At 35.9% G+C, this 25221-nt stretch overlaps 1 protein-coding gene and 1 pseudogene across 1 annotated transcript; both read left to right on the plus strand.

The window, feature by feature from the left end:
- The first annotated feature begins 18789 nt into the window (after nucleotides 1-18789).
- LOC145793168 (protein FAR1-RELATED SEQUENCE 5-like) lies at nucleotides 18790-19323 on the plus strand. Its single transcript, XM_082875917.1, has one exon. It carries the CDS (start codon nucleotides 18790-18792, stop codon nucleotides 19321-19323), a length of 534 nt encoding a protein of 177 aa, XP_082732043.1.
- A 102-nt stretch (nucleotides 19324-19425) lies between these two features.
- Nucleotides 19426-19980, plus strand: LOC145793169 (protein FAR1-RELATED SEQUENCE 8 pseudogene; annotated as a pseudogene).
- Nucleotides 19981-25221: the final 5241 nt, after the last annotated feature.

The raw sequence follows: 25221 nt of genomic DNA on the forward strand, positions 1-25221 counted from the left end.
CTTAGAGGCTTCAGAAAGACCCTTTGATACGTCTAAACCTTATTACTTGGATGCTAAACCAAAGGCTGAGTCAAGCAAACGGTCGTTGTCCCAGTTTTCCTCCTTGCCCAAAAGCTCTCCTGTTCCTTGGAAGGTGATGAAGATCCGATAAGGAGGCAAGACAGTGTACTACTTATGAAGGTGTGGGGGGTCAGTTTCTCTCATAGCTGGCCTCGAGTTAAAAAAAGAACCTCTCAATGAGGGCATAGTGATAAAGCCTGGAGTGGCCCCAGAATGTATGCAAGATGGATCGAAACTACAACCTAAGCGACTAGTGAAAGCTTTCTGAATGCCCTCACAACACTAGGAGCAAGGGTCGGCATCCCATAGAAGAAGCATATCTATGATATTTACAGTTTTTATTTCACTGCATTGTCCAAGAAGCTTTATCTTTCTTATGTTATGAAGAAATTTATTTCCTTTATATTATGTATCTCCATTGTGTTTTATTGCTTGAGACAGTTTTCATTTTTGTCACCCCCCGAAGAAGAAAGAGGAGTAATAGACTCCATTTTTTGCCGAAGGGATCTTTCTTGTCGAAGTAGAGTGTGTGCTTCCATTTAAACTTCTAAGGGATAACCCTTACTTCCATTAGTGCGAGTTTCGAAGATTTTTCTTGCCAAAGTAGAGTGTATGCTCCCACTCAAACTTCTAAAGGATAGTCCTTGCTTCCATTAATGCGAGTTTCGAGGATCTTTTTTGCCAAAATAGAGTGTGTGCTCCCACTCAGACTTTTGAGGGACAGCTCTTGCCTCTATTAGTACGAGTTTCAAGGATCTTTTTTGCCGAAATAGAGTGTGTGCTTCCACTCAAACTTCCAAGGGATAGCCCTTGCCTTTATTAGTGCGAGTTTCGAAGGCCTCGAGGTAGTGGATTTTTTTATAGGAAGCGAGTTTCGAAGGCCCTAAGGTAGTGGACTTATTATGGGAAGCTGTGGACTCACATTTTTCTCGCGCCCCACCTTTTGGAAAGGATTTGAAAAGAAGGCCTCACAGTTCAGACTCTCACAGTTCTGAATCTAGTCTCACAAGTACAATATGAAGCTGATAATCACCAAAGAGTCCAAATTCGGTAAATCTTTTTGGAAAATCGATTTTAAATCAAATAATGCCAAAATTGGACTGCTTTGCTAGATTACAGAGTCGCCACCTAAACATTTTATTTTTGAAAAAATTTAAGAAACCCTGACTCGTGCCAAAGGCCACGTGTCCGTCATCACTAAAGTTGCCTCGGCTCGGGAACTTGGGTACAAGGGGGGAAGATCATGAATTGAGCACCCCCGCTTGCCCGATCAAAGATCAGACTCTACTAACCATGTTATGTCATTTTATAAACCTCATGTGTTCTTATTCCGGTTATTTAGACTAGCTTTACTATGTGACGCACACAAGCAAGTATAGACTAGTCGTAAGACTTGAAACAATTCAACTCATGTTTGTTTTTGAAAATGGTTTGAATTTGCCACCCTCAAGTGGGCTTTAAAGATGCGGATTTGCCACCAAATATAGTGCGCTTAAACATAAATTTTCCATAACAAAGTGGGCTTAAAACTTGCATTCGTTGAATCGTTTCAATTCAAACAACAATCCTTCATCCACAGGCATTCATGCAGTTTAGCATTTAAGCATATAGCCTCATGGCAAGCATGCGAATCATGACAATATGGCAATCACACTCATGCAAGTATACTAAAGCATAAAACTTACCGAGTACTCCAAGCCAAAACAAAAACTAGTTAGAAAGATGCATGATCCTAACTATGTTAAGTGTCTAATGCAACACATGCAATATGCAATTAATAAGCTCGGCTACTATATGGCATATGAATTAATTTGAACAACATGTGATAAAACATGTATTCAAAGAAGATATTGAAATGACAATGCAGTTTAAATGATATGCCGAACCTTGGTGCATGCAATACGAATGAATGGATGCAATCATGCAAGTATAAGATATGTTAATTAAAAATGTCTTTAATCTAACCATCAAAAGCGATTAAATAAAAGGGAGAAAGACGTGGGGTTGGAAGACATGCACATACGCACGCACACTTATTACAACATTATGTCCTCGCGAAGGAGGGTCTGAATGAATAAGCTAACTAGCCACGCTAATTAAGCTAACTATTACAAAACGAAACTACTTAACTAACTTATTCTAAGCTAATTAAATATTACAAAATGAATTAATTAGCTAAACACTTTCACTAACTAATTACAAAGCAAGTAAATTAGCTATCACTAATTAACTAAACAAAGCAATTAAATGGCCTCGGGAAGTGAGGGATGCATGCATGCTCGGTTTCTCCACCCGAAAAGCCACCACCTTGCCATTGAACGCTGCTGTTTGCATTTATTTGAACACCAACAGTGTTGCCAACTCCCAGAATGCCTCTACTTCAACTCAGGAACACACTTGTGCAAAATTTTCATTGATGGCCAGTCGGCTACCAATGGTGGCCATCGACTACCATTGGTGGCCGGTCAGCTACCCCAACCTCGAACTTCTTTTTGCTGCAACAGAGAGCAAACAGAGGCAAAATAGTGTATTCTCAAGGAGTGTTTGTACTGTTACGCTCCTTATCATCACACAAGTTCAAAGGAGTGTAACTCTCAGCTCTCAAACCATCAACCAAGCATTTTCCATGCATGATGGCTAAGGAACCAAGCTTGTACAAGTTTCATGAGTGCAAAACAAGACTCAAAAGACCACCCCCTATCACGTATGATCAAGGGTGATGGTGACCAAGGAAAGTGGTACATTTCATCACTTTTGAGTATGAAATGTTCCATTTTCCTTATGTTCGAATTAACGTCAGGTTCGAACACATGCAATGCAACACAAAGAATGCTTATCTTGCACACTTTTACTTATCAAATTTTGTTTACTCATTTTAGTTACCAAACCATTCTTTAGTCAATTAGTCCATTGATGAGTGTCTTCTAAAGCGAAAGAAGCGTCAACCAAGGGGTAGTTCAAGGCATGAGGGAAGCTTCATGTCGTTGGTAATGAACCCTAAAAAAAGGATTAAACCATTAAGCATGAGCCTCAACCTTAAGCTTAAACAGCCCTAAGGTTGAAACAACCCTCAAAACAAATGAAAAAGTGAAGAAATGAGGGAGATTACAGAGATTAAGGTGCTGAAATTACATGCAAAATAATACTAAAACATGCAATCAACTCAAGGAAATGATGTTTAAAGGTCTAAAACACCAAACTAGTGAAGCCCTTTACAATGCAACCATGCAAAACAAAACTCATATGATCTAACCAGCCCAAAATAGAGCTAAAGCAGTCCAAATCAGAGGCAAAAAAATGCTGGAATTAAGCTAAGTTAAGCTAGATAAACATGCTAACACATAGAGCTAACTAGGCATGCAAGTAAGATACAAGGAGGGGAGGCTAACCCCTCTAATTTTGGACTTCAAAATAAGGTTTTTACCACTGAAAAACCTCTGAAATTCAGTGGTTAAAAGGAAAAAAAAAATTGATTTGAAAGTGTTGAACAAAAGTGTAAAAGCTTTATAAACAAAGAAGCAAAAGGGTGAACCAACCACTAACTCAAAAAGGCCTTAAACCACCATTTTTAAACCATAAAAACAAAGTTTTTTGAAGTTCAAAACCAGCTCAAAAACAGTGTAAGAAGATGGCAAAACAAGTATGGAAATTAAGCTAGCAAAGAGAAGTTTCTACCTGTTGAAGGGAAGACACAATTTAGGCAACAATCCAGGCCACAAACACCTTTTAGAGCTCAAAAATGGTCTCAAGTAACCTCAGCCCAAAGATAAACAACTTTGGTTTAGAGTTGATAGGCAAACTAGAAGTGTATCTCTACTTGTATGCACAAAAGGGCAAGAGAGAGAGAAATCTAGAGAGAGAGAATTGTAGAGAGAGAGGCTCCCAAAATTTTTAACCTTGAAAACAATAGAGAAGGTCCTCTATATATAGAAAAAAGAGAGCTCAGGTCTAAAATATCTTAATTAGAGACAACTGGAGCAGTGTGAAACAGCTGGATGAAAATATCTACACAAAAACTGACTTTTTTGCATCAGTGGCCGACGGCCATCATTGATGGCCAACAAACCTCACTCCTGGCCGGTAGGCCACCACTGGTGGCCGACAGGCCACATCCGTGGCCGACCACAAAAATCTGTTTTCCAGGTCTAACTTCAAATGGGCATATCTCCTTCATGCAGACTCCTTTGCAGGTCATTCTTGTGTCTAAATTGAAGCCCTGGAAGTCTTCTTTCCAATGGTGGCAGCTTCAAATCAAAATTCCAAGTATGGAAAACGATATGCCTCTTTTAGGGAAGACTGCTCAGTTTTGGCTTAACCGGATTCATGCTTAACTTCTCCCAAACTAGTTTTCTTCTCTTCCCTCCTCTTTTCTTCGACTCCAAACCTTTAAACAAGATGTTTTAAAGATTTTTTCAAAGAGTTCACCCCTCTTTCATTTATTTCCACTTTGTCCTTACTCAGTTTACTGAAAAGTGCAACATTTAATGAAATGCGAGCCTCGGAATATCGTAGAAACTTTTTCAAACATATTTTGAAAGAGAGGATTTTAAGGTCTAAAAATCATTTTAGTCAAAAGGTTTTGGTCCAAAAAAGGGTTGTAAGATTGGGATTTGAATCTCCTCTTGCCGAAGAAATTGAACCTTTGCACAACATAGCCTTCGTCCTACCTTCGTCTTCGAACAATCAGCCTGAGGCACCCAAGTCTTATGGGCGGTCAAAAATGGGGTGTCTACAGAAGCCATTTAGCTAAAATAATAAAACCAATAAGCAATGAGGACAATATCAAATTTAGATTATCGGAGTTGATTCGACATCAAACAAGCGGTAACGATTTATTTATACTATAGTTTGATTTCTCCAACCCAATTAATTCATAATTGACAACAAGCAAGGATTGGTCCTTCCGAGTTTGTCTCTCGTGAGTCAACATAATAGTAACAACAGTTCAAACAGAATTTCGGCATCAATTATTTATTTTCTGAGCATCCACAAGATCAATAAAACAACAATATATGATCTTATTTTCTATTACATTAGATTATTCTTTCAAGCGAAGCATTCACTAAATTTGGATATCGGGAATTCATTCATCAAGTATATAAAGCTCAATGTTGGGTTTTCACTATTCTCGGAGTCACAACAATCAATCATTCGACAACAAGATTCATGCACAATGTTTTGGGTTCTTCAACAAACTCATTTCTTCATCACCAGTGTAGACTTTCTTATTTTTAGTGGCGAGGGTGGTCGTAGATCAGCTAATGCGAGGTCTCGGGCAAAGTGTAAACTAAAGAGCTAAGCTTAACAGTTTTTCATCAATAACAACGTTTTGTTCTAGCTGGTCTTAGTCAAAACAAAAATCAGAGGGGTTTCAAGTTTCAAGCAACAACAAGTGCACAATATTATTGCCCACTTATTCTACAACATCAACAAAAATTTGTTCTATTCCCTTCAAGAGAGTGATTCCATTATTCGTAGCAAATTTCAACAAGCCTAGCAAAATTTAGAATCGGTGAGTCATTTCCTCAATCAAGTTAAAATAGCAAAATCCCATGATTCTAAATTTTGACAAATCTCAGCACCAATGGGGTATTATAACATGAAAGCTTTATTCAAGTCAAACTCATTAATGGAGGTTCAGATTTCAAGCTTTAATCCAAACCTTATATAATCAAGCAAAATTCAGACATTTCTAGCTTATTATTCTCAAGACAAACAATATAGAGCAAGAAAAGAGTACCAACAACAAAATCCACAGGGGATTACATGAGTCTCATTTCTCCTTTCAACATTGATTGACCAGTACAAATATCAATTATTCTATTTATATTAGGATCATCAATACAAGTTCAAAATCCAAGAGCTCAGATGTTCTATACGAGAAGCCCAGCAACAGAAACTCATGTATATTTACCATTAGGATATATATATATATATCTCTCTCAAATCAAAGCCACAAGTGTTCACCTCAGAGCCTAAATCAAACTTCTGAACTTGAAACCGAAAAATACAAGAAGAGGAAAAGGGTTTCAAGCATATACTTAAAAATCCGAATCAATGAAGATAATGAAGTTTGTTGACTGAAGACCAAAGCTCATCAAAATGAAGAGTTCAAAGATGGGTTTCAACGAGTATTTACTCGCATATTTGGGGGTGGTGAAGTGAGGAGCAGAGCTAGTAATCACAAGCAATGTAGGCCAAGAACAACGCAAATAGGGGTAGCACTGACCAAGAGATGCATGTAGGCACGAGCTGGGTTGTGACATAGCAGAGGTTGAGCAAGTTGGTGGCATAGGTCATGACGGCGGCGATGCCCGGGGCTGCGGCAGTAGGTGGCGCACAAACGGTGGTGGCTCTTAGTGGTTACAGAAGCAAGGTAGAGCTCTAGTGTATTGTTTTGAACAAAGAAATGCTTTTTTCAAATATTCTAAAAGAAAGAAATGATTTTGGAATTATTCTAGTTGTTAAAGAATTAAATGCTAAGCCTTGATTTGCTTTGAAAATCAAAATCAAAAATGATTTTTGGAATTATTCTAGTTGTTGAAAGGCTTGATTTTCTTTGAAAATCAAAATAAAAAAATAAAGGTACATAAATATGGTCCCAAACGTGGTATAGGTGAAAAAAAATGGGTAAAAGGATGAAAAAGATTCTTTTTATTATTATGAGTTGTCAATCTTATTCATAAGTCACATGAAGATAAAATACATCCAAGGAAGTGGGATAAGAAATGTTCGAGGAGATAAAGCTAGCGAGCAAGTCCGAGAATATTGGAAAATGTGCATGCCCTAGAAAATTAAAATTTCTTATACACGCAAGGGACAAAATGTAAGATGGGTTTAGCTTGAACCCATTAAATTAATTGACTCCAACTGGAGCTCAATCAGAAAGTCCCAAAAAAACTGATAGGTCCAGAGAAATTATCGCCAAGTGGCCTCAAATGAATTCTATTGAGCAGACTGATGAGAAAACCAACCAACTGGGCTAGAGAGGCCCAACAAGATTATATTTGTAAGAAAAGTCCAACAAGCCCATCCGAGGAGGCCTAGATCATATGAGCGTCCGAGAAACATTAACCATTGCTTTTAAAAGACATGAAATCCTTGAGGTATTTGCTATGTCTCAAAAGGGCTCGAAACCACGAACATAGAGACCTATTTGAGCTCAGACTCGAAAGGGTTCGAATCCAAGGACCTAGAAATCTGAAGTGCTTGGCTTTGAATGGATTCGAACGCAATCTAGAAGTCGCTTCGTTAATGAGTCTCAGAACACTTGTAGGCTTGGAGTTTTCCGGGATCGACACACCAGAACCATGGGCATGACATAGTCTGAACAAAGAACCCGACCCCGAGGACGGTTAATGGAGATAAATTATCTTTACATATATATGATGTCATCACAATGTCAGCTTTACATCATCATAGATACGGATAAACCAAAAGCTTGTCCAAACAAACAAAAGAAAATAATTTAAACTTAAACTTACATCATGTCCACAAAACTTGACCACATGACATTTCAGAACCTCCTTGGAAGACACACTGGTTGGCTGACTCAAATAGATCTCCAGGCAATCATCACTGAGCCTACCCGCGCTTGATCACATATATACATAAATAATACAGTGAGTTGGAGCCTAGTGAATAACAACAACGTAAAGGGTTTACGAATGAATTCCAAAACAGATTCAAAAATCAGAGTTCATATCAGAAATAGATTCAGATTCACATACTTATCCAGAATTCATAAGTAGTCATATGTAGTACATCTATTAGCTATCAGATCAAATTGGTCATAAGACCCCACAGGCATAGTCGGTACCGACAACTATAAAGGTCAATAACTTGTGTACAAGTAGCAATGGTATTATATCCCCTAGGCGAGGGCCATGTGAACATAGGTCACGGTATTGTTTCCCCTAAGCAAGGGCTACATGATCATAAGTCACGGTATTGTTTCCCTCGAGTGAGAGCCACATACATATTGGCTACGGTATTGTTTTTCTCGAGTGAGGGCCACGTGAACTAAGGATGCCATAAATACATTTCAGAAAAATGGACATTCATTCATAATTCATAAAATAGCATTTCATAAAACAGATCATATCTTATCATTCTGAAAATACTTATAATCAAACATAACTTTATAGAATTGTTACTCACAGACAGCTCCAGTAGCAGAACATGTCATATAAACAGAACAGATTGATCAGGCGGGCAACAACACATGACCTACACAAATACGTAACAGATACACATTGAAACACACTCTCGGAAAACACTATCTCATTTCTTTTCTATCTTGGTGTGTTTCTAATCGTTATCCTCATTATTATGGTTCAATTAAGGCTTAGGAATACCTAAGATGCAATGAGGATGTAACGACCCCAAAATCCGTATCCAAAATTATTTTTATGTCCTTGTGGGTTAATGAATTTTAATTTAATGATATCTGTTCAATTGAGGAAATTATCTATTGAGTCACGGCTTTAAAATTGAATTATCGACCTTTATGGATCCAGAAATCAAAATTGAGTATTTGGGTATGTTAATGGGAATTTTTAGAACTACTTGGGAAAATTAATTGGAAATCTAATTTGTCTGATTCGTTAATGTGCGTTTGGATGATTAACTTTATACTGTAAATTGAGGGCCTTAGAAGCTTCAGAACCCAGAATAGAGGACATATTTCAGATCAACATAATTTTTAGAGTCATCTAGAAAGTTTAATTGAAATTTAATTTTACGCGATTCGTAAGGGCGTGTTTGGCCTCCCTATTGTGAAAAGCTTATGTGTTTGTTATATATATATATGTGTGTGTGTGTGTGTGTGTATGTTAAGTGAGTTGGAACTTATCATTTTTGGAGCCAACAAAATATCTTGGGGAGAGAGAGAACCGGGAGAAGAGAGGGCAAAGGAGGGAGAGAGCACACCACTCATGGAAGCTTGAAGAAGAGGAAGGAGATTGACCATGGAAATTTGGGGAAAAACATGGATTTGGGTTAAGGCATGTGACTTTGATTTCATCCTTGTGGATAACTCATCTACCACAAAGAATCAAGGATTAAATGGGAGATTTTATATGGAAATAAATTAGAGTTTCTTGATTGAAGAGTAAAGTTGTTATATTTGCTCATCTTGTGGTTAATTATATATATAATTGAAGATATATATGAATATGGAGGAAGTCTTGGGAAAGAAAGAAATGAAGAGATTGATTTCCCTACTAGAAGATTCATTGTATCTTTGATGATTTAATTTAGAAAACAATCATAATCCCATGTATTTCATTAGTTTTACATGTTTTTGAATGATTTAAGTGGAAAACAAGCTTTGGAAAATGAAAGAATCAAGTGTTGGAGCAAGAAAAACCCATTTTCGGATTGTTTGTTTTTGCCCAGACCGCACGAGCGGCCACGGGCACTGCACGAGCAGAGCATGGGGAAAAAAAGAGGTTTTGATTCTGCTTTTGGGCGCTCGAGCGGCCGGGTTCTTTCGCTCGAGCGGAATTGGGCCGCACGAGCGGCCAAAGTGGGCGCACGAGCGGCCGACTCTGTTTCAACTTTTACCTTGTAACTTTGAACAAGCATATCTTTTGCATCCGGACTCCATTTTGAGTGATTCTTGAGCCTAAATCAAGCCCCGGGAGTCTAGTTTCCAATGGCAGTAATCTTGCTCCCAAATTCTAAATACAGAAATAGTTATGCTGAAATTAGTGACGACTGTTCACTTTATGTTTACTGAGTTTGTACCGTTTCTTCGTCTGAACCTTTCTCCTATTGATTCCTCGTATTTTCTGAGGCATGGATTATAACCTACTAAGGACTAAGGAGTTTAGAACTGATATGACTAATTGATTAAGAGTAAAGTAAGGAATCGGGTATAATCTTATGATACTATGTGCATTGTGTTTGTAGGTCAAAACGAGGATATCGTCCCACTACTACCAGAATCTGTCACTGTGAGTAATAGTGCTATAAATGTACATCTAGTACCGTTAATAATTATCGGTATTAACATTCTGATCTTTGTGGGCAACTATGTTAACATATATGTTGATTGGGAATTAGTGTGAACATTGAAAGATTTGGCATACGTCAATGTGACCCTAGAACTATTCTGTATTCTGATTACGGTTAACGGTTATCGATAGTGTGCTATAACCTATAAATTACCTATGATTCCGTATACAAGCTATAAAACAATGGAATGGGTTAACCGAAAAAGTTCGTGAAAGTAACCTCCGATTACCGGGAACATGATGTTTGAATGGAAACATGATACCCTGAATGACCTATCAGGGACTCCTACAATCTGTTTAGTTCAACATATGTTTTGTGACACAGTTGTCTGTCTATAATGGACCATTGGAAGGAATAATCAGATAGACTTATGAGTTGCTTTATACAATAGTGATCGTTGTAACCGTTGAGAAATTATGCTCATTATCAGATTAACCTATGTATATCTCAATCCGAGGAAAGAATTGAATGTCAATAACATTGATATGTGACCCACACTATGATGTGAATTGTTATGTCCCTATCAATACAGTGACATATCCGCCTCCTGTTAATAGTTATTATCAATATTCCGTTATTTGCAAGACAACCATGTCAATTTGTAATAAACCATGAGGTGAATTATGTACACTATAGTGTGACGATATTCTTATGAATTTGGGATTATCCCATTCTGTTTATTTGTTCTGTTTATATATTTCGTTCTGTTTATTCGCTTCGTTATGATATGACATGATATGAATTGTTCGGTCTTTAAGACTATTGTTTCTGGTATGGAACAAAGTGTTGTACGGAACTAAATGCTGCGATGCGAGTCACCTCTAGAATCCGTATGAGCCACCTCTTGAATCTATACAAATGTTATTTCTGGACCGATAGGCCGTTCTATTATTTCTGGGCTGATGGCTGTTCTACTATTTTTGGGCCGATGGCCGTTCTGCTATTTTTGGGCCGATGGCCATTCTGTTATTTCTGGGCCGATAGGTCGTTCTGTTATTTCTGGGCCGATGGCCGTTCTGCTATTTCTAGGCCGATGGCCGTTCTGTTATTTCTGGGTCCATAGGTTGTTCTGTTATTTCTGGGCTGATAGGCCGTTCTGTCATTTCTAGGCCGATAGTCGTTCTGTATCTGTTAGGCCTAAGGCCGTTCTGTATATCACCGGGGTTAAAGCCACTCTGTTAAGGAAATTGGGCCCATGGCCGTTCTAGAAATGATTACAGAATGTAATTAATCATATGCCTCTACAGTTATATGCTTTGTTATTTAAGTTAACCCTTACGTTATTTATCTGCTATTATTCACTGAGTTTTACTCACTCTGTATTTTGTCTATTTCTGTAGGTAATCAACCGGGAGGCCAATCCTAACCCTTAAGGCTTGTCTCTCTCTTGTCAACCTCAGTGTGTCCAGGCACTTGCGATGAAACCTGTGCATTTGTAAAGTTTTACTAGGTTTTTGGCTCATGCTTTGATTGTCTGCCTATAGTTGAATGATATAACCCCTTCTTCTTTAACATTTTTTGTATGAATGTGACTGACTGTAACTGAAGCTCGAGTGTATGTTTCCTGTATACTATCTACCTAACGCAATGTTTGCGGTCCTGGCATGGTAGTGATAGCTCAATGGATGATGTTTTATGTTATTTTATAATATTAATGCTTCTGTTCAGGCCCCATATATTACGTATATCAGGTTAAGTGTCCGTTTCTGAATAAGTCATGCCCGAAACTTTTAGGGGCGGGTTTGGGGCGTGACAGAGGATGCCAAAATGTAATTTGAAACACTTAGTCAAATTTGTTGAAAATAGGTCTTCACTTGAGTGCAATTGTAACGACCCCAAAATGCGTATAAGAAATCATCTTTATTCAACTATAAATTAGTGTGTTTTAATTTAATTATATCTATTTGAATTAAGGAATTATCTGTTGAGTAACGACCTTAAGATTGAAATTGCTGACCTTTATGGGTTCATAAATCAAAATTGAGTGCATAGATATGTTAATGGGAATTTTTAGAGCTATTTGGGAAAGTTAATTAGAAAATTATTTTGTCTGATTCGTTAAAGTGTGTTTGGGTGATTAACTTTACACTGCAAATTGAAGGCCTTAGAGGCTTCAGAAACCGGAACAGAGGGCATATTTATAATCAACATAATTTTTAGAGTCATCTGGGAAGTTTAATTGAAATTTGATTTAGTGCAATTCGTAAGGGTGTGTTTGGCTAGCCCTAATTGTGATAAGTTTATGTGTGTGGTATATAGATATATATAGTTAGGCCATATGAGATATATGAGTTAAACTCAAGATATTTGGGCCAAAAATATCTAAGGGAGAGAGAGAGAGAGAGAATCGTGAAAGAGAGAGAGAGAGAGAGAGAGAGAGACAAAAATTCTCTAAGAGAAGCTCAACATTCATGGTGGCTTTGAAGATGATTGAAGAGAATTGAAGAGAGAGGAAGAAGATCATCCATGGAAGCTTGGAAAATTGAAGAGATTAAGGGGAAAAACAAGGAATTGAGTTAAGGTATGTGGCTTTAACTATTATCTTTCTAAATAATTCATCTACTACATGAAATCAAGGATTGACTTGGAAGATTAATATGTAAATGAACAAGTGTGTTGGGTTATGAATGGAATGAGTTAAACTCAAGGAATTGAACCTTGATTTCGTTAAATTTGCTTGAATTGGGTTCAATCTTAAGAATGATTCATGGAATAACAAGTTTGGTGTGAGAATCAACCATGTGTAAGATGTATTTGTATGACTTTGGGGTATATATTATGGAAGTTTGATTATATAGAAAGATAAGACTTGAATTTCTATTTTGAGACAAAGATTGATTTGTTTAAAATGGAATTACACTTGATTGATGTTAGTTTATCATGTTGTGAGACAATTTTACATGTTTTTGAGTGACTTGAGTTAGAAACCAAGCCTAGAAATGGAAAGAGCAAGAGTTAGAGCAAATATCATTTTCGAACTGCAAAAATTGCCCAGAGCCGCATGTGCGGCAGGTCTTCCTGCACATGCAGCAGTCCCCTTCTAGCACCAAAGTTGATTCTGCTAAAAAGGCACGTGGTCCTGCACGTGCGGTCCAGTTCCCGCATGTGCGTCCAGGTTTCTCGCACGTGTGGGACAGTCTGTTTCAGCCAACTTCAATTAAGTGTATCTCTTGCATCTGAACTCCGTTTTGAGTGATTCTTGAGCCTAAATTCAAGCTCCGGAAGTCTAGTTTCCAATGATGGTGGCCTCACTCTCAAATTCGTAGTACACAAATAGTTATGCCCAAATTAGTGAACGTTGTTCACTTTTTGTTTACCGTTTTATACCATTCCTTCGTCTAAACCATTTTCCTAACGATTCCTTCTATTTTCTGATACATGGATTTTAACCTATTGAGGACTAATGAGTTTAGAACTACCTTGGCTAATTGATTAAAGAATAAGAAAGAAATTGATTTTATTCTCATATTATGCTATGTGGATTGTGTTGTCGGTCGAGACGAGGACATCATCCCATTGCTACTGGAAGTCCATCACTGTGAGTAATAGTAGTGTAATGATTTGTTTCATTTACTGCTAATAGTCATTAATGGCGTTCTGTCATGCATAAGTAAGCTATGTTCCTTATGGTGAATAACTGGAAAACTTATGAGTGTTATTGAGCAATGATATCCTTAAGGACCGGAGGTCGATCTGCTATGCTAGTGATAGGCCCGAGGCCATTCAGTTATAAGCCATGGAGTGTGGACAACTCTAAGATTGAAGGAGGTGAGGACATGCCGATGTCTCACCAATCCTAATATAATTCGAATCGATTATGACTCATGGCCAGAGGCCAAGGGAGGTAATGTACATGTCGATGTTCTACCTACCCTCCAATGTGTGGACAGCTGTCGATATGTGGGCCTGAGGCTGTTCTGTATAATATGTTGGGCCTGAGGCCATTCTGTATAATATGTTGGGCCTGAGGCCGTTTTGTACATATGTTGGGCCTAAGGCCGTTTCGTATCATATGTGGGCCCGAGGTCATTCTGTATTACATGTGGGCCTGAGGGCGTTCTAAAATATGAATACGATTAAGATCTGTGTATGGTTTGAGATGCATATTTATATTCTCTAAGACTATGCTCGTTACATTACTATTATTTAATGAGCCTTGCTCACTCCGTTTTTGTGTATATTTATGTAGGTGAGCCATTGGGGGATTGACACTAGAATTGTATTGAGATCTACTTGTCTGCCAAGCTGCCTGGGGTACGCCTCCGTGTTGAGGCCTTAATTTTGATTACTGGGAGTTATGTAATTTATGGAGTCTTATATAAATGCGTGTGTGAGATCTATACAAGTTCTGTAATTGTTTATGTAAATATGGAAGTGTATTTAAATGCTAAGTTTATTTAAGTCATCATGTATGCACAAGCTCAATGGGCGTTATCTTTATATTGATATTTGCTTCCGCTTCAGGCCCCGTATTTAAATAATATTCTGAAAGTTTGTTTTGAGGCCTATGTACAGGTCGGTCATGGACCAAACTTTTAGGGGCGGGTTTGGGTCGTGACAACAACTTTGGTCACTCGAGCGGTCTGCAAAACTCTACAAAAGTACTGATTGCTTAATTTTTACACTCGACAGTGGCTCGAGCCAAAGATTGAGTAAACATGGGTTCGCTCGAGCGCACACTTTGTAGCTTGAGCCACCCTGTAATTGTTTGCAAAACTTCTGGGAGCTCAAATTTTACGCTCAAGCTCAACTTCCTACGTTCGAGCTGAGATTCAAAAATAAGGTGGTCACTTGAGCGCAACTTGTTCTGCTTGAGCCAACCCTCAAATTCTGTAAAACTACGGAGAGCTTGCATTCTTCGCTCGAGCGCAGATTCTACCGCTTGAGCGAAAGTGCGAATTCTGGAATTTCTAGATTGCTCTCTAAGCTCCAAACTTCAATTCCAAAGCACCAAAACACATTCTTTTGTCCCAAAATTGAAGAAAACACTTGTAAACTTGTAAAACATTATGAATTAAAGATCATGTCACAAAATCAAGCCCCAAGTATGCCAATTCTTTTAGAACCAACTTGGAACTCACATGAATCAACATGCATGAATTAACATGATTTCATTTCTTACAAAACATGATCAATTAAGATAAAATGTCATGAAATGTGATGAACTTTCAAAACCCAGCTAGAACTAGTACATGCATGTGAGAATTGGTTGAAATTTAAACTCAAAATGAGATAAAAATGCATGCATGCATGATATGGTCTTCTTTCCTGCTTCATTAGCTCAATTCTTGCATTGATCAACTTAATTCTTTTGGAATTCATGTGTTAAGTGTCTCAATGACTCTACTAAAAGCTTGAATCCTTACCTAAACTCTTCAATTAGGCTCTAGATTGCTATGTTTTTAGTTAGCAAGCCAATTCTCTAACTATGCTTCCAAATTCTTCCTTTCTCCCTTAGATTTTACTCTTTTCTTCGTTCTCTCTCTCTCTCTCTCTCTCTCTCTTCCCTACGGTTGTGTGCTCAAAGATGATGAAGAAGATGTGTAGAATGTTGTAGGTTGGGTTACAAGTGGCCTTATATAGGCTTAAGTAGGTTGCATTAATTAACTTGAGTTAAGGGTAGTCAATTAGGATTATTTTATTCTAATTAATTGGGTTTGAATCGAATTTCAATTAAACCTACTATAACATTCCAAAAATTCTAATAACACATATACCTAATCAATTTCATGTTACTGAAACAAAAACATAGACAGATCTTTCTATGATAGACATATATTCACAAATAACACATGGCACATGCAATTAACTTAGGCCTTTGTCTTAATTATTGATTAAGCATTCTTAAGTACGGTTTATTAGCTAATCACAGGTCGGGATTGTTACAGGCAAGGCGTCCTCTGGACTACCCTGACCCTTTGGGATGATTGGGGATCATTGGTTAGACATGGCTAAGAAGAAGGGTTCGCTGAGGGAATATCCCCATATACCTTGCACATGAACTCCATCCTATATCAAAAGGTGCCTATAAATAGTACCCATCCATAGCTTTATAAATGAGTGGATTTTGGAGAGACAATTTTTTGGGAGAGAACTAATTTCCCTTCTCTATTATCTACCTTGAGAGTGAAAGTGGGAGATCCATAGGAGAGTCTTGCCATTATTCTCTCTTTAACTATTTTGCCATTTTCTTCACCCAAGCTCTTACCACTATCATCACTTTGCTATTGTATTTCTAGTTGCAATCGTTGAAGAATTTAAGTCTTCACCCAAAAATAAAGAGATCTTTATTTTTGTATTGAATTAGAAAACATAAAGACCCCTGTTTTTGTATTAGAAAACATGAAGCTTCATAAAAGAGATCAAAAAATTGTCAAGAACACCATTTGTATTGAAGACATAAAGAGATCAAACTTCATGTTCTTAACCATGGCTCTGCTTCATTTTGTTGAACCAATATTTTTTTTTCTTTTTTTTTGGTAGTTGTAGTTGTTGATCTGGTATGTTGTTGTTGTTGATGATGATAAAACAAATAAAGTTTTGTTTTTGTTTTTGTGTTGAATAGATAAACATGTGTGTGTATGTGTGTGTGTGTGTGTGTATGTGTATAAGAGAGAGAGAGAGAGAGAGAGAGAGATTTGAACAGATAGAAACAAATAATTTAGAATAGATAGGGTTTGGTTTAGCTTGCTATTGCAACAAATAGGGGTTGGTTTGGCTTTATATTTCAACAGATAGGATTTGATTTGGCTTGGTATTTCAATAGTTGTAAAAAAATAAAAATAAAATTGAACATATAGAATTTAGGGAAAAAACTTGAATAGATATAAAATTTAGACAGATATTTGAACAAATAAAAGGAAAAATTTTAACAGATAATCAAAAAAATTAAACAGAAAAAAAATATTTGAACAGTTAGTAAAAAAATTGAACAAATAATTACAAAATTTGAACAGATAGAAAATAATTTGAATAGATAGATGTAAATTTGAACAGATAGTCAAAAAAGTTAACAGATAAAAAAAATCAATAGATAAATTAAGGGATAAAATTGAAAATAAAATGTCCGCCAAAATAATAGAAAGGATTTCTCACCAAATTATTTCAAAAAAGGTGGGCCTCTCAACAATAAAAAATATCCGTTGGATCTAATGACTTACACTCCTTAAATTGAACTTTTTAACAATTTTCTCAAAATTAAATTGATTTTATAGTCAAATAATTTCATCATATATATATTTTTTTTGAAAGAATTCGATGATATATTCTTAAAATTATATTTCCCATTCAATTTTTTTAAATAAATATGATAAAATTATATAATAATAATTATCAAATTAAATTCATTCACGAATGAACTACATTTAAGTTGTCAACGGGCCCAAATTAAGCGGACAACCAGTGTATTTTAATAGACTTTAGACAATGAAAAATGTCTCGTAGCTCAAATTTTGTGGCTCAAAAGTGGCTCAAATGGCCAAAACGACGTCGTTTTGGCCATTTTTATGTTGTTTTGTACTCAAAACGGCGTCGTTTTGGCCATTTGAGCCACTTTTGAGCCACAAAATTTGAGCTACGTAGCATTGTCGTTAGACAATCATCGGCCCTTTAATACTTTTGTTAATGCAAAATAATACAGAGTCAAACAGTGTGATTCGCATTTTCTTTGGAATCATGATCTCATAATAATAATAATAATTTTGAAGATTAATTATAAATACACTTTTTGAAATTTGCTTAAAATATAAATTGTTCCTTAAATTTAGTAAATTACATCACGCCTCATAAGATTTCTAATTTCATAATAACTAACAACTTTTATTAATAAATCATTAAATTAATTAATAGTTTTTAATGATGTTAAAATTTTATTTTAATTGATAATTCACGTAATTTTAGTATTATATAAGAGAATAGTTAAGAATTTTATTTTTTCAGTTAATTTTGTTAAATTAAAAATTATGACAAGGGGTATTTGTAATTTTTCAAACTATAGGGATCAATCTGTATTTTAAACAAATCTTAAATGGAGTATTTGTAACTTATCCTAATTTTAAATATACATTATACGGGTAATATTACATAATTTGAGAGATATCAGTGTAAATATGTCAAAAATATAAAGTTAATTGTATTTTTTTAAATATGAAGGGATGAGTGTAGTTTACCCTATCATCTAATAAATCATTATTATTATATTAAAATTGATAAACTACTGTTTAAGAAAAAAAATATTAAGTACCCATAATATTATGTGGTATTTACACGTACAGTGGAGATACAGACCCCCTCCAAAACCGACCTCCACGACCCTCTCTGAGGTGGAACCTGCTAAAGTCATGTGAAGAAGAATTGCACAATGAAGAAGGTGTGATACACGCACCTGAAAGACAAAAAATATACTGAAAACAAAGACCAAAAAAAAAAAAAAAAAGCGGGAACGGCCCTGATACAAACCTAATGTCTGTATTTCTTAGTTTCATAATGAAACTAATTTGAATGTTGAAATGTATGAAACTAATGTCTGTATTTCAACATTTGTGGCGATACAGACATTTCAACAGCTAAAACTAATAAGAAATACAGACATTTCAATTTTATTATCAGCTAAAATTATTAGTTTCATAACAGTTTCAAAGTTTCCAATCATCTTATAAAATAATTATTCTAAAATCATTCTATTTGAATTTCATTTTTGATTCTCATAGAATGGAGGTTGATTCAAATGGTGGTGACAATCCTTCAGTAAATGAGGGTGAACAAGTTGAATCTGATTTCCGACCCCCTCAAAAACAAGTTGAAGAACCTAAGAAGGGTATGTGTTTTAGCTCAAGGGAAGAAGTGTACACATTTTATGCCACATATGCTAAGCATGTTGGCTTTTCTATAGCTCATAGAGCACAACATTTTGGAGATGATGACGAATTAAAAAACTTTGCAATTGAATGTTCTCGAGCGGGGGAGAGAAAAAAGAAATCAGAAGTGAATCCTTTGAAGCCATCTTTGTCCACAAAAATTGGTTGCAAAGCAAGGGTACGGGGTACTCTACAAAAGAATGGGACATATATGTTAACCACAGTTAACCTTGAGCATAATCATGATTTGATTCCTACCGCCTCTCGTCATTTTGGAATGAATAAGAAAATTCGTACTCCTGTGAAGAGAAGATTAGAAATCAATAATCAAGCAGGGATTGGGGTGTCTAGGAACTATCATTCAATGGTTATTGAAGCGGGGGGATAGGAGTCATTGACATTTGATAAGCGAGATGTAAGGAATTACATTAATAGAGCTAGAAGATTAAGGCTTGGTGAAGGTGATACCGAATCACTTCAAAGTTATTTTATGAGGATCCAAGCACATAGTGAGAAATTCTTTTATGTGATTGATATTGATGAGGAGTTTCGCATTAGAAACTTGTTTTGGGTTGATGCAAGGAGTCGGGCTATGTATGAATCATTTGGAGATGTTGTTTCATTTGACACAATTTATCTGACGAACAAATATGACATGCCATTTGCTCCATTTGTAGGAGTCAATCACCATGGACAGTCCATTTTGCTTGGTTGTGGATTGTTATCTAGTGAAGACACCGACACATTTGTTTGGCTATTCAAGTCGTGGTTAAGTTGCATGTCAAATAATCCTCCAAAAGCTATCATAACTTATCAGTGCAGAGCTATGCAAAATGCTATAGAAATTGTCTTTCCACAGGCCCGGCATCGATGGTGCTTATGGCATGTAACGAAGAAAATACCAAAGAAGTTGAAAGGATATACTCAGTATGAACCCATAAAGTTGGCTATGCAAAATGCAATTTATGATTGTTTGACAAGAGATGAATTTGAGGAAAAATGGGAAGAGATGCTTACTAAATTCAATCTTTATGATAATGAGTAGTTGGGGGTACTATATCATGAGCGGCATCGATGGGTTCCTGTATATGTTAAAGACATTTTTTGGGCTAGCATGTCAACAACACAACGAAGTGAAAGCATGAATGCATTTTTTGATGGATATGTCAACCTGAAGACTACATTAAAATAATTTGTTGAACAATATGACAACGTGTTGAGAAGTAAGGTAGAGAAATAGAAGAAATCAGACTTCAAGTCTCGACACAAATTGTTTGATTGTCTAACTATATATGGCTTTGAGAAGCAATTTCAACAAGCCTACACCAATGCAAAATTCAAAGAAGTTCAAGGAGAGTTGAAGAGATTAGTGTACTGTCAGGCCTTGATTGTCAAAGAGGAGGGAGCAATTTGTACATATAATGTCCAAGAAGCGATGGTAGTTTGTGACAAGATGAAGCATGTGGACTTTGTTGTGTATTTTAATTCAATTGAATGTGAAGTTCAATGTATGTGTCAGTTGTTTCAGTTTAGAGGCATTATGTGTGCTCACTCACTCGCGGTGCTTGTGAGAAGATGCATAAATGAGGTGCCAAGTAAGTATATTTTGCCACGTTGGAGGAAAGATTTGGTTTGAGAGTACACATGCATCAAAACCACGTACACTGGCTTTGGGGATGATTTCAATACAAGTTGCTATGAGAGGATGAATAAGAAATTGATCACCATTGTACAACTTGTTGGTAATTCGGAAGGGAATATTAAAATTATAGACCTTGGGTTGGATGAAATGAAGGATAGAGTCATACACGATGAATCTGGTGATGGGAGTAATTTACCAGCTTATACTAATAGGATACCATCTTCTAGAGAAAGTCCAATTGCCGTCGGTTGTACATCGGGTGCTAGTACGAGGAATGTGGTTAGTCCTTTGGTTGTTCAGCGAAGAGGCCGTCCAGTTACGAAACGAAAGGTTGCCAAAGTAGATCAAATAGTGAATCGGTTCAAGGCAACGACAAAAAAACAAACAAAAGCAAAGGTAAATTGTATATTGAATTGAACTTGTTTTTTATTTTTTTAACAAACTCTTTTGAAGTACATTTTTACAAACTCTTGAACCAATATAGGCTGCTAAGGTGGTTCAATTTGAAGCTCAAGCTTAAGCTCAAGTTGAAGCTCAAGTTCAAGCTGAAGCTCAAGCTCAAGCTTATACATCATATTATCCTTATATGGTTGGCATGCAAAATAGTGTGTATGTACCAGTATGTGTTCATAAGACGACTTTACATCAATTTTTTGTTTTCATTTACAAATATTTTGTAACATGTACTTTTTTACTTCAATTATGACAGGTCATAAATGCTATTGGAGGCACATCTCTTATCCTATCGGACTTTGTAAGCGGCACACCGAGAAATTTGATGAGTGCTCCAACTCAAATGTTTGGGTCTGGATCTAGAACCCCATCGGGTTCTAATGCATGCACACCGGGAATGAATGATAGACATTGCACAACGCGAATGAATGATGGACATTGTAGAAATGTTTGACTAGTTTATTGAACATTGACATTTTATTTTTGAGATTGAAACTTATTATGTTAAGTCCCATGTTAGATGTGTAACACATGTTGTGTATGAATTTGCGAGATTGGTTATTATTAAGTCCCACTTTATTGGTTATGCAAGATTGGTCTTTGAGTTCATGGTTTATTTTGACAATCTGTCTTCCAGCATTTTAAGTTCACAGTTGATGGCTTAAAAAATCTATAAAAAAATCTGTTTCATTTTGCTATTTTCACATTGTTTGAGCAATTTGACAATGTTTGAGCATAATTTTTTGAGAGTTCATGCAAAATCCCTGTTGACAGTTCATGGTTTAAGAAATCTGCAAAAAAAAATATGTTTTTTAGTTTGCTATTTTGATAGTATTTGAGCCAAAATTTGATTTTTTTTCAATTCATGGTTCAAACTGCCAAACTGTCTTTAAAAATCTGTCTTTGAAATTTTGAAAATCTGTTTTTTAGTTTTATATTTTGACAGTATTTCATCCAAAATTTGATTATTTTAGTTTATGGTTCAAACTGCCAAACTGTCTTTAAAAATCTATCTTTCAAAATCTGAAAATCTATTTTTTAGTTTTTTATTTTGACAGTATTTCAGCCAAAATCTGATTTTTTTCAGTTCATGGTTCAAACTACCAAAATCTGTCATGGTTCATGCTCAAATCTGTAAAAAATCTGTTAAAAAACATGTCTCTAAAAAAATATTTCAGGGTTCATGCACAAACTGTGATGGTTCATGCTCAAATCTGTAAAAAAACCTGTCTATAAAAAAATCTGTCATGGTTCATGCTCAAATTGCCATGGTTCATGCTCAAATCTGTTTAAAATCTGTAAAAAAAACCTGTCTGTAAAAAACTCTGTCATGGTTCATGCTCAAACTGTGATGGTTCATGCTCAAATCTGTAAAAAATCTGTCTGTAAAAAAATCTGTCATGGTTCATGCACAAACTATGTCAAACTGGTTCATGGTTCATGCTCAATAATTCAACAATAACAATTCAACAATTTAACAACAACACAGTTCATGTTGGTTCATTTTCAACAATAACTCATCACACAATTCATGATTCAACTCATGTTGGTTCATGGTTCATTTTCAACAATAACTCATCAACAGTTCATGTTGGTTCATGGTTCAGTACAAATATGACATCTTCATTCCACAACAATTCCACAATAACACATCTTCATTCCATATCTTCATTCAACAAATCAACAATAACAATTTAACAATTCAACAATTCATTTCCATTCTACTCAAAAATTCAACAATTCAATTGTTTCTTACTAATACATATTTCATTCCACAACAAAACATAGTTCAATCTACTTCTACTTCTACTTCTAACTACCATTACATATTCATACGTAATAACACACCAATTACAAGCAACACAAAATCAGAAATTCTATTTTTTGCATCTTTGCACTAAGAAAGGTAAATTGTTCCGTCATAGATCTTTGTTGTTCGGTCATAGCTTGAAGTTGTTCCCTCAAAGATCTTTGTTGTTCGGTCATAGCTCGAAGTTGTTCCGTCATAGATCTTAGCAGTTCTCTTTCTACTTGTCTTGAAATTTCTTGATCTCCACACTGTGAATTCGTAGGCACACACCATCCAATGAAAATACCACAACCATTACAAGAGTAGAATAGCTTGTTTTTGTTTCGATCGATCTCAGAAATTCGAATCGTGGCCTTTTTATTGCATGTAGGACAATTTTTGTTCAAGTACATCAACCGATCAGAGCTACTGCCGTTGACAGTTGAACTTGACATCTGCAATAACAAGTTATCCTCATTAAACTAGTGAATAAAGATAATTTCAGCTCATGATAACTGAATGAGATACATAATTTCAATCTTCCTATGGCTATGCACTAATCAGAAGGGGATATAATGATTAATAAACTATTTACCTCCATAAACTAGTGTCATGTTTAATTAACAAGCAAAAGAGACTTGAATAAAACTGTAAGAAAATGAGATCCTTCTCAGAATAGGTCTTTTATTCACCAAACAAGATGCCATGTAATTGATCTCCAATAGTCCAGACAGAGTAATGACACATGAAGAAATTGGTTAATCCTCTAACTAAACAGCCATAGGCATAGCCATACTTCTTTTCAGATTGAGGAATAGCCATACTCTTTTTAGATTGCAGAGAAAATATGAGAAAAGAAGAATTATATACACCAGATTACAATTGTCAAAATTTCTTATTAGGGAATAAATTGAATCGTACTCTTATAAGTTCTTTATCAGTCTTCCATTTTGTTTGTTATACAGTGAATATGTTATTTTTAGACATATATTAGTTTTAACAGTAGAACTTAAAGTGCAGTTTTGCCTACTTTTAGGGTTTGGAATATGGATTGTAAAAATATTTTGACAATCCTTTCAGAGTTCGGGTCGCTAGTTGATATTAGCAACCTCAATTTAAACTTGACAGACTTGTTTTGAGCTATTATCAGATATTGCTGTATAGAATGTTATTTGCTAAAAAATGTTGTTCATATTACCACTCACTTCACTTCTAAAATTTATGACATCAATAGTTTCTTGGAATCATTTGAAAGCAGTGGGTTTAGAATTTGTTCTGCCATTGCTTTGTTAAGTGTTGTTTTGATTGTTAAAGCTTTACTTAGCTCTACTGAACTCATCAAAGCCTTCTCTCAACAATTTTGGGTTGGTTACATGAACCCTGTTGCACTATTCTACTCCTTCAAGATCTTAATTTTTGTTTCTCACTTCCAACCATATATTGTCACACGATCTCAACCCATGGTAGTTTTGGTCTTCCTACCCACTTAGCATTTATGTGTATGTGTCATTAAATCTGATAATTACAATTTATATGATGATTATTGTGTAAGAAAATACCGTTTTAATTTATTTGAAAAGGCAGTAGCATGAAAACACAATTCTTCATATTTCATTTTGAAAGTTTGAGGGGTATGTTTTATTGATACTAGTCACCATTTATTTGTTTGAAAGTTATATGTGGAAATCTTAATTTGTAAATAATTTATTGGTTCAACTGGTATTTAAGTATCACTGTCCATATTGGCTGGTTCAAACCCATAATTTTTTTATTTCTAGACAAGTTAATTATTCATTACTTATACATCCATAAACTGCCCCCATTGGTTCAACTGAGAAAATAAGAATTACTAACATAAAAAGGCACAAGAAGAACAGAAAAACAAAATAAAAAAAAATAAAGCCCACTCGAGTAAACATATTAGCAAGCAAAAGAATGGAAATCTTTAACAAATTTTTTCAATTTCAGGAAAATCTTATTTATTCTCTTTCAACAAAATCTGTCTTTTAGATTGAGGAATTTTGCCCTAATTTCAGTAAGATACATATATATAGATATATATATATATACACACCAGATTACCTCGTCATCAATGGAATGGAAATAGAGGGAGTCGGGACTCGGGAGGACAGAGTAGGGCATTAGGAGGACCTGTCGTTGGCGTGAGGAGGAGTGGAGGGGTCGTCCGTCGAATGAAATGGAAAGAGAGAGTGAGAGAGAGAGAGAGTCAACAGTCAGGCGTCGGGCGTCGAAGTCAAGGGTCAAGGACGTCAGAGTGAAAGGGAGGAGCTGAGGGAGTCGGCCATCGGAGTTAGGAGTTGAGGAGTTGTCGTCCGAGTGAAGGGAAGGAGCAGAGCTGCATTTCGCTCAAAGGATTTTGAATTCTGAAAGAGGAAGGTCCG

Source organism: Camellia sinensis, chromosome 6 (assembly GCF_055761805.1).
Source record: "Camellia sinensis isolate YWXY chromosome 6, ASM5576180v1, whole genome shotgun sequence".
NCBI lineage: Eukaryota > Viridiplantae > Streptophyta > Magnoliopsida > Ericales > Theaceae > Camellia > Camellia sinensis.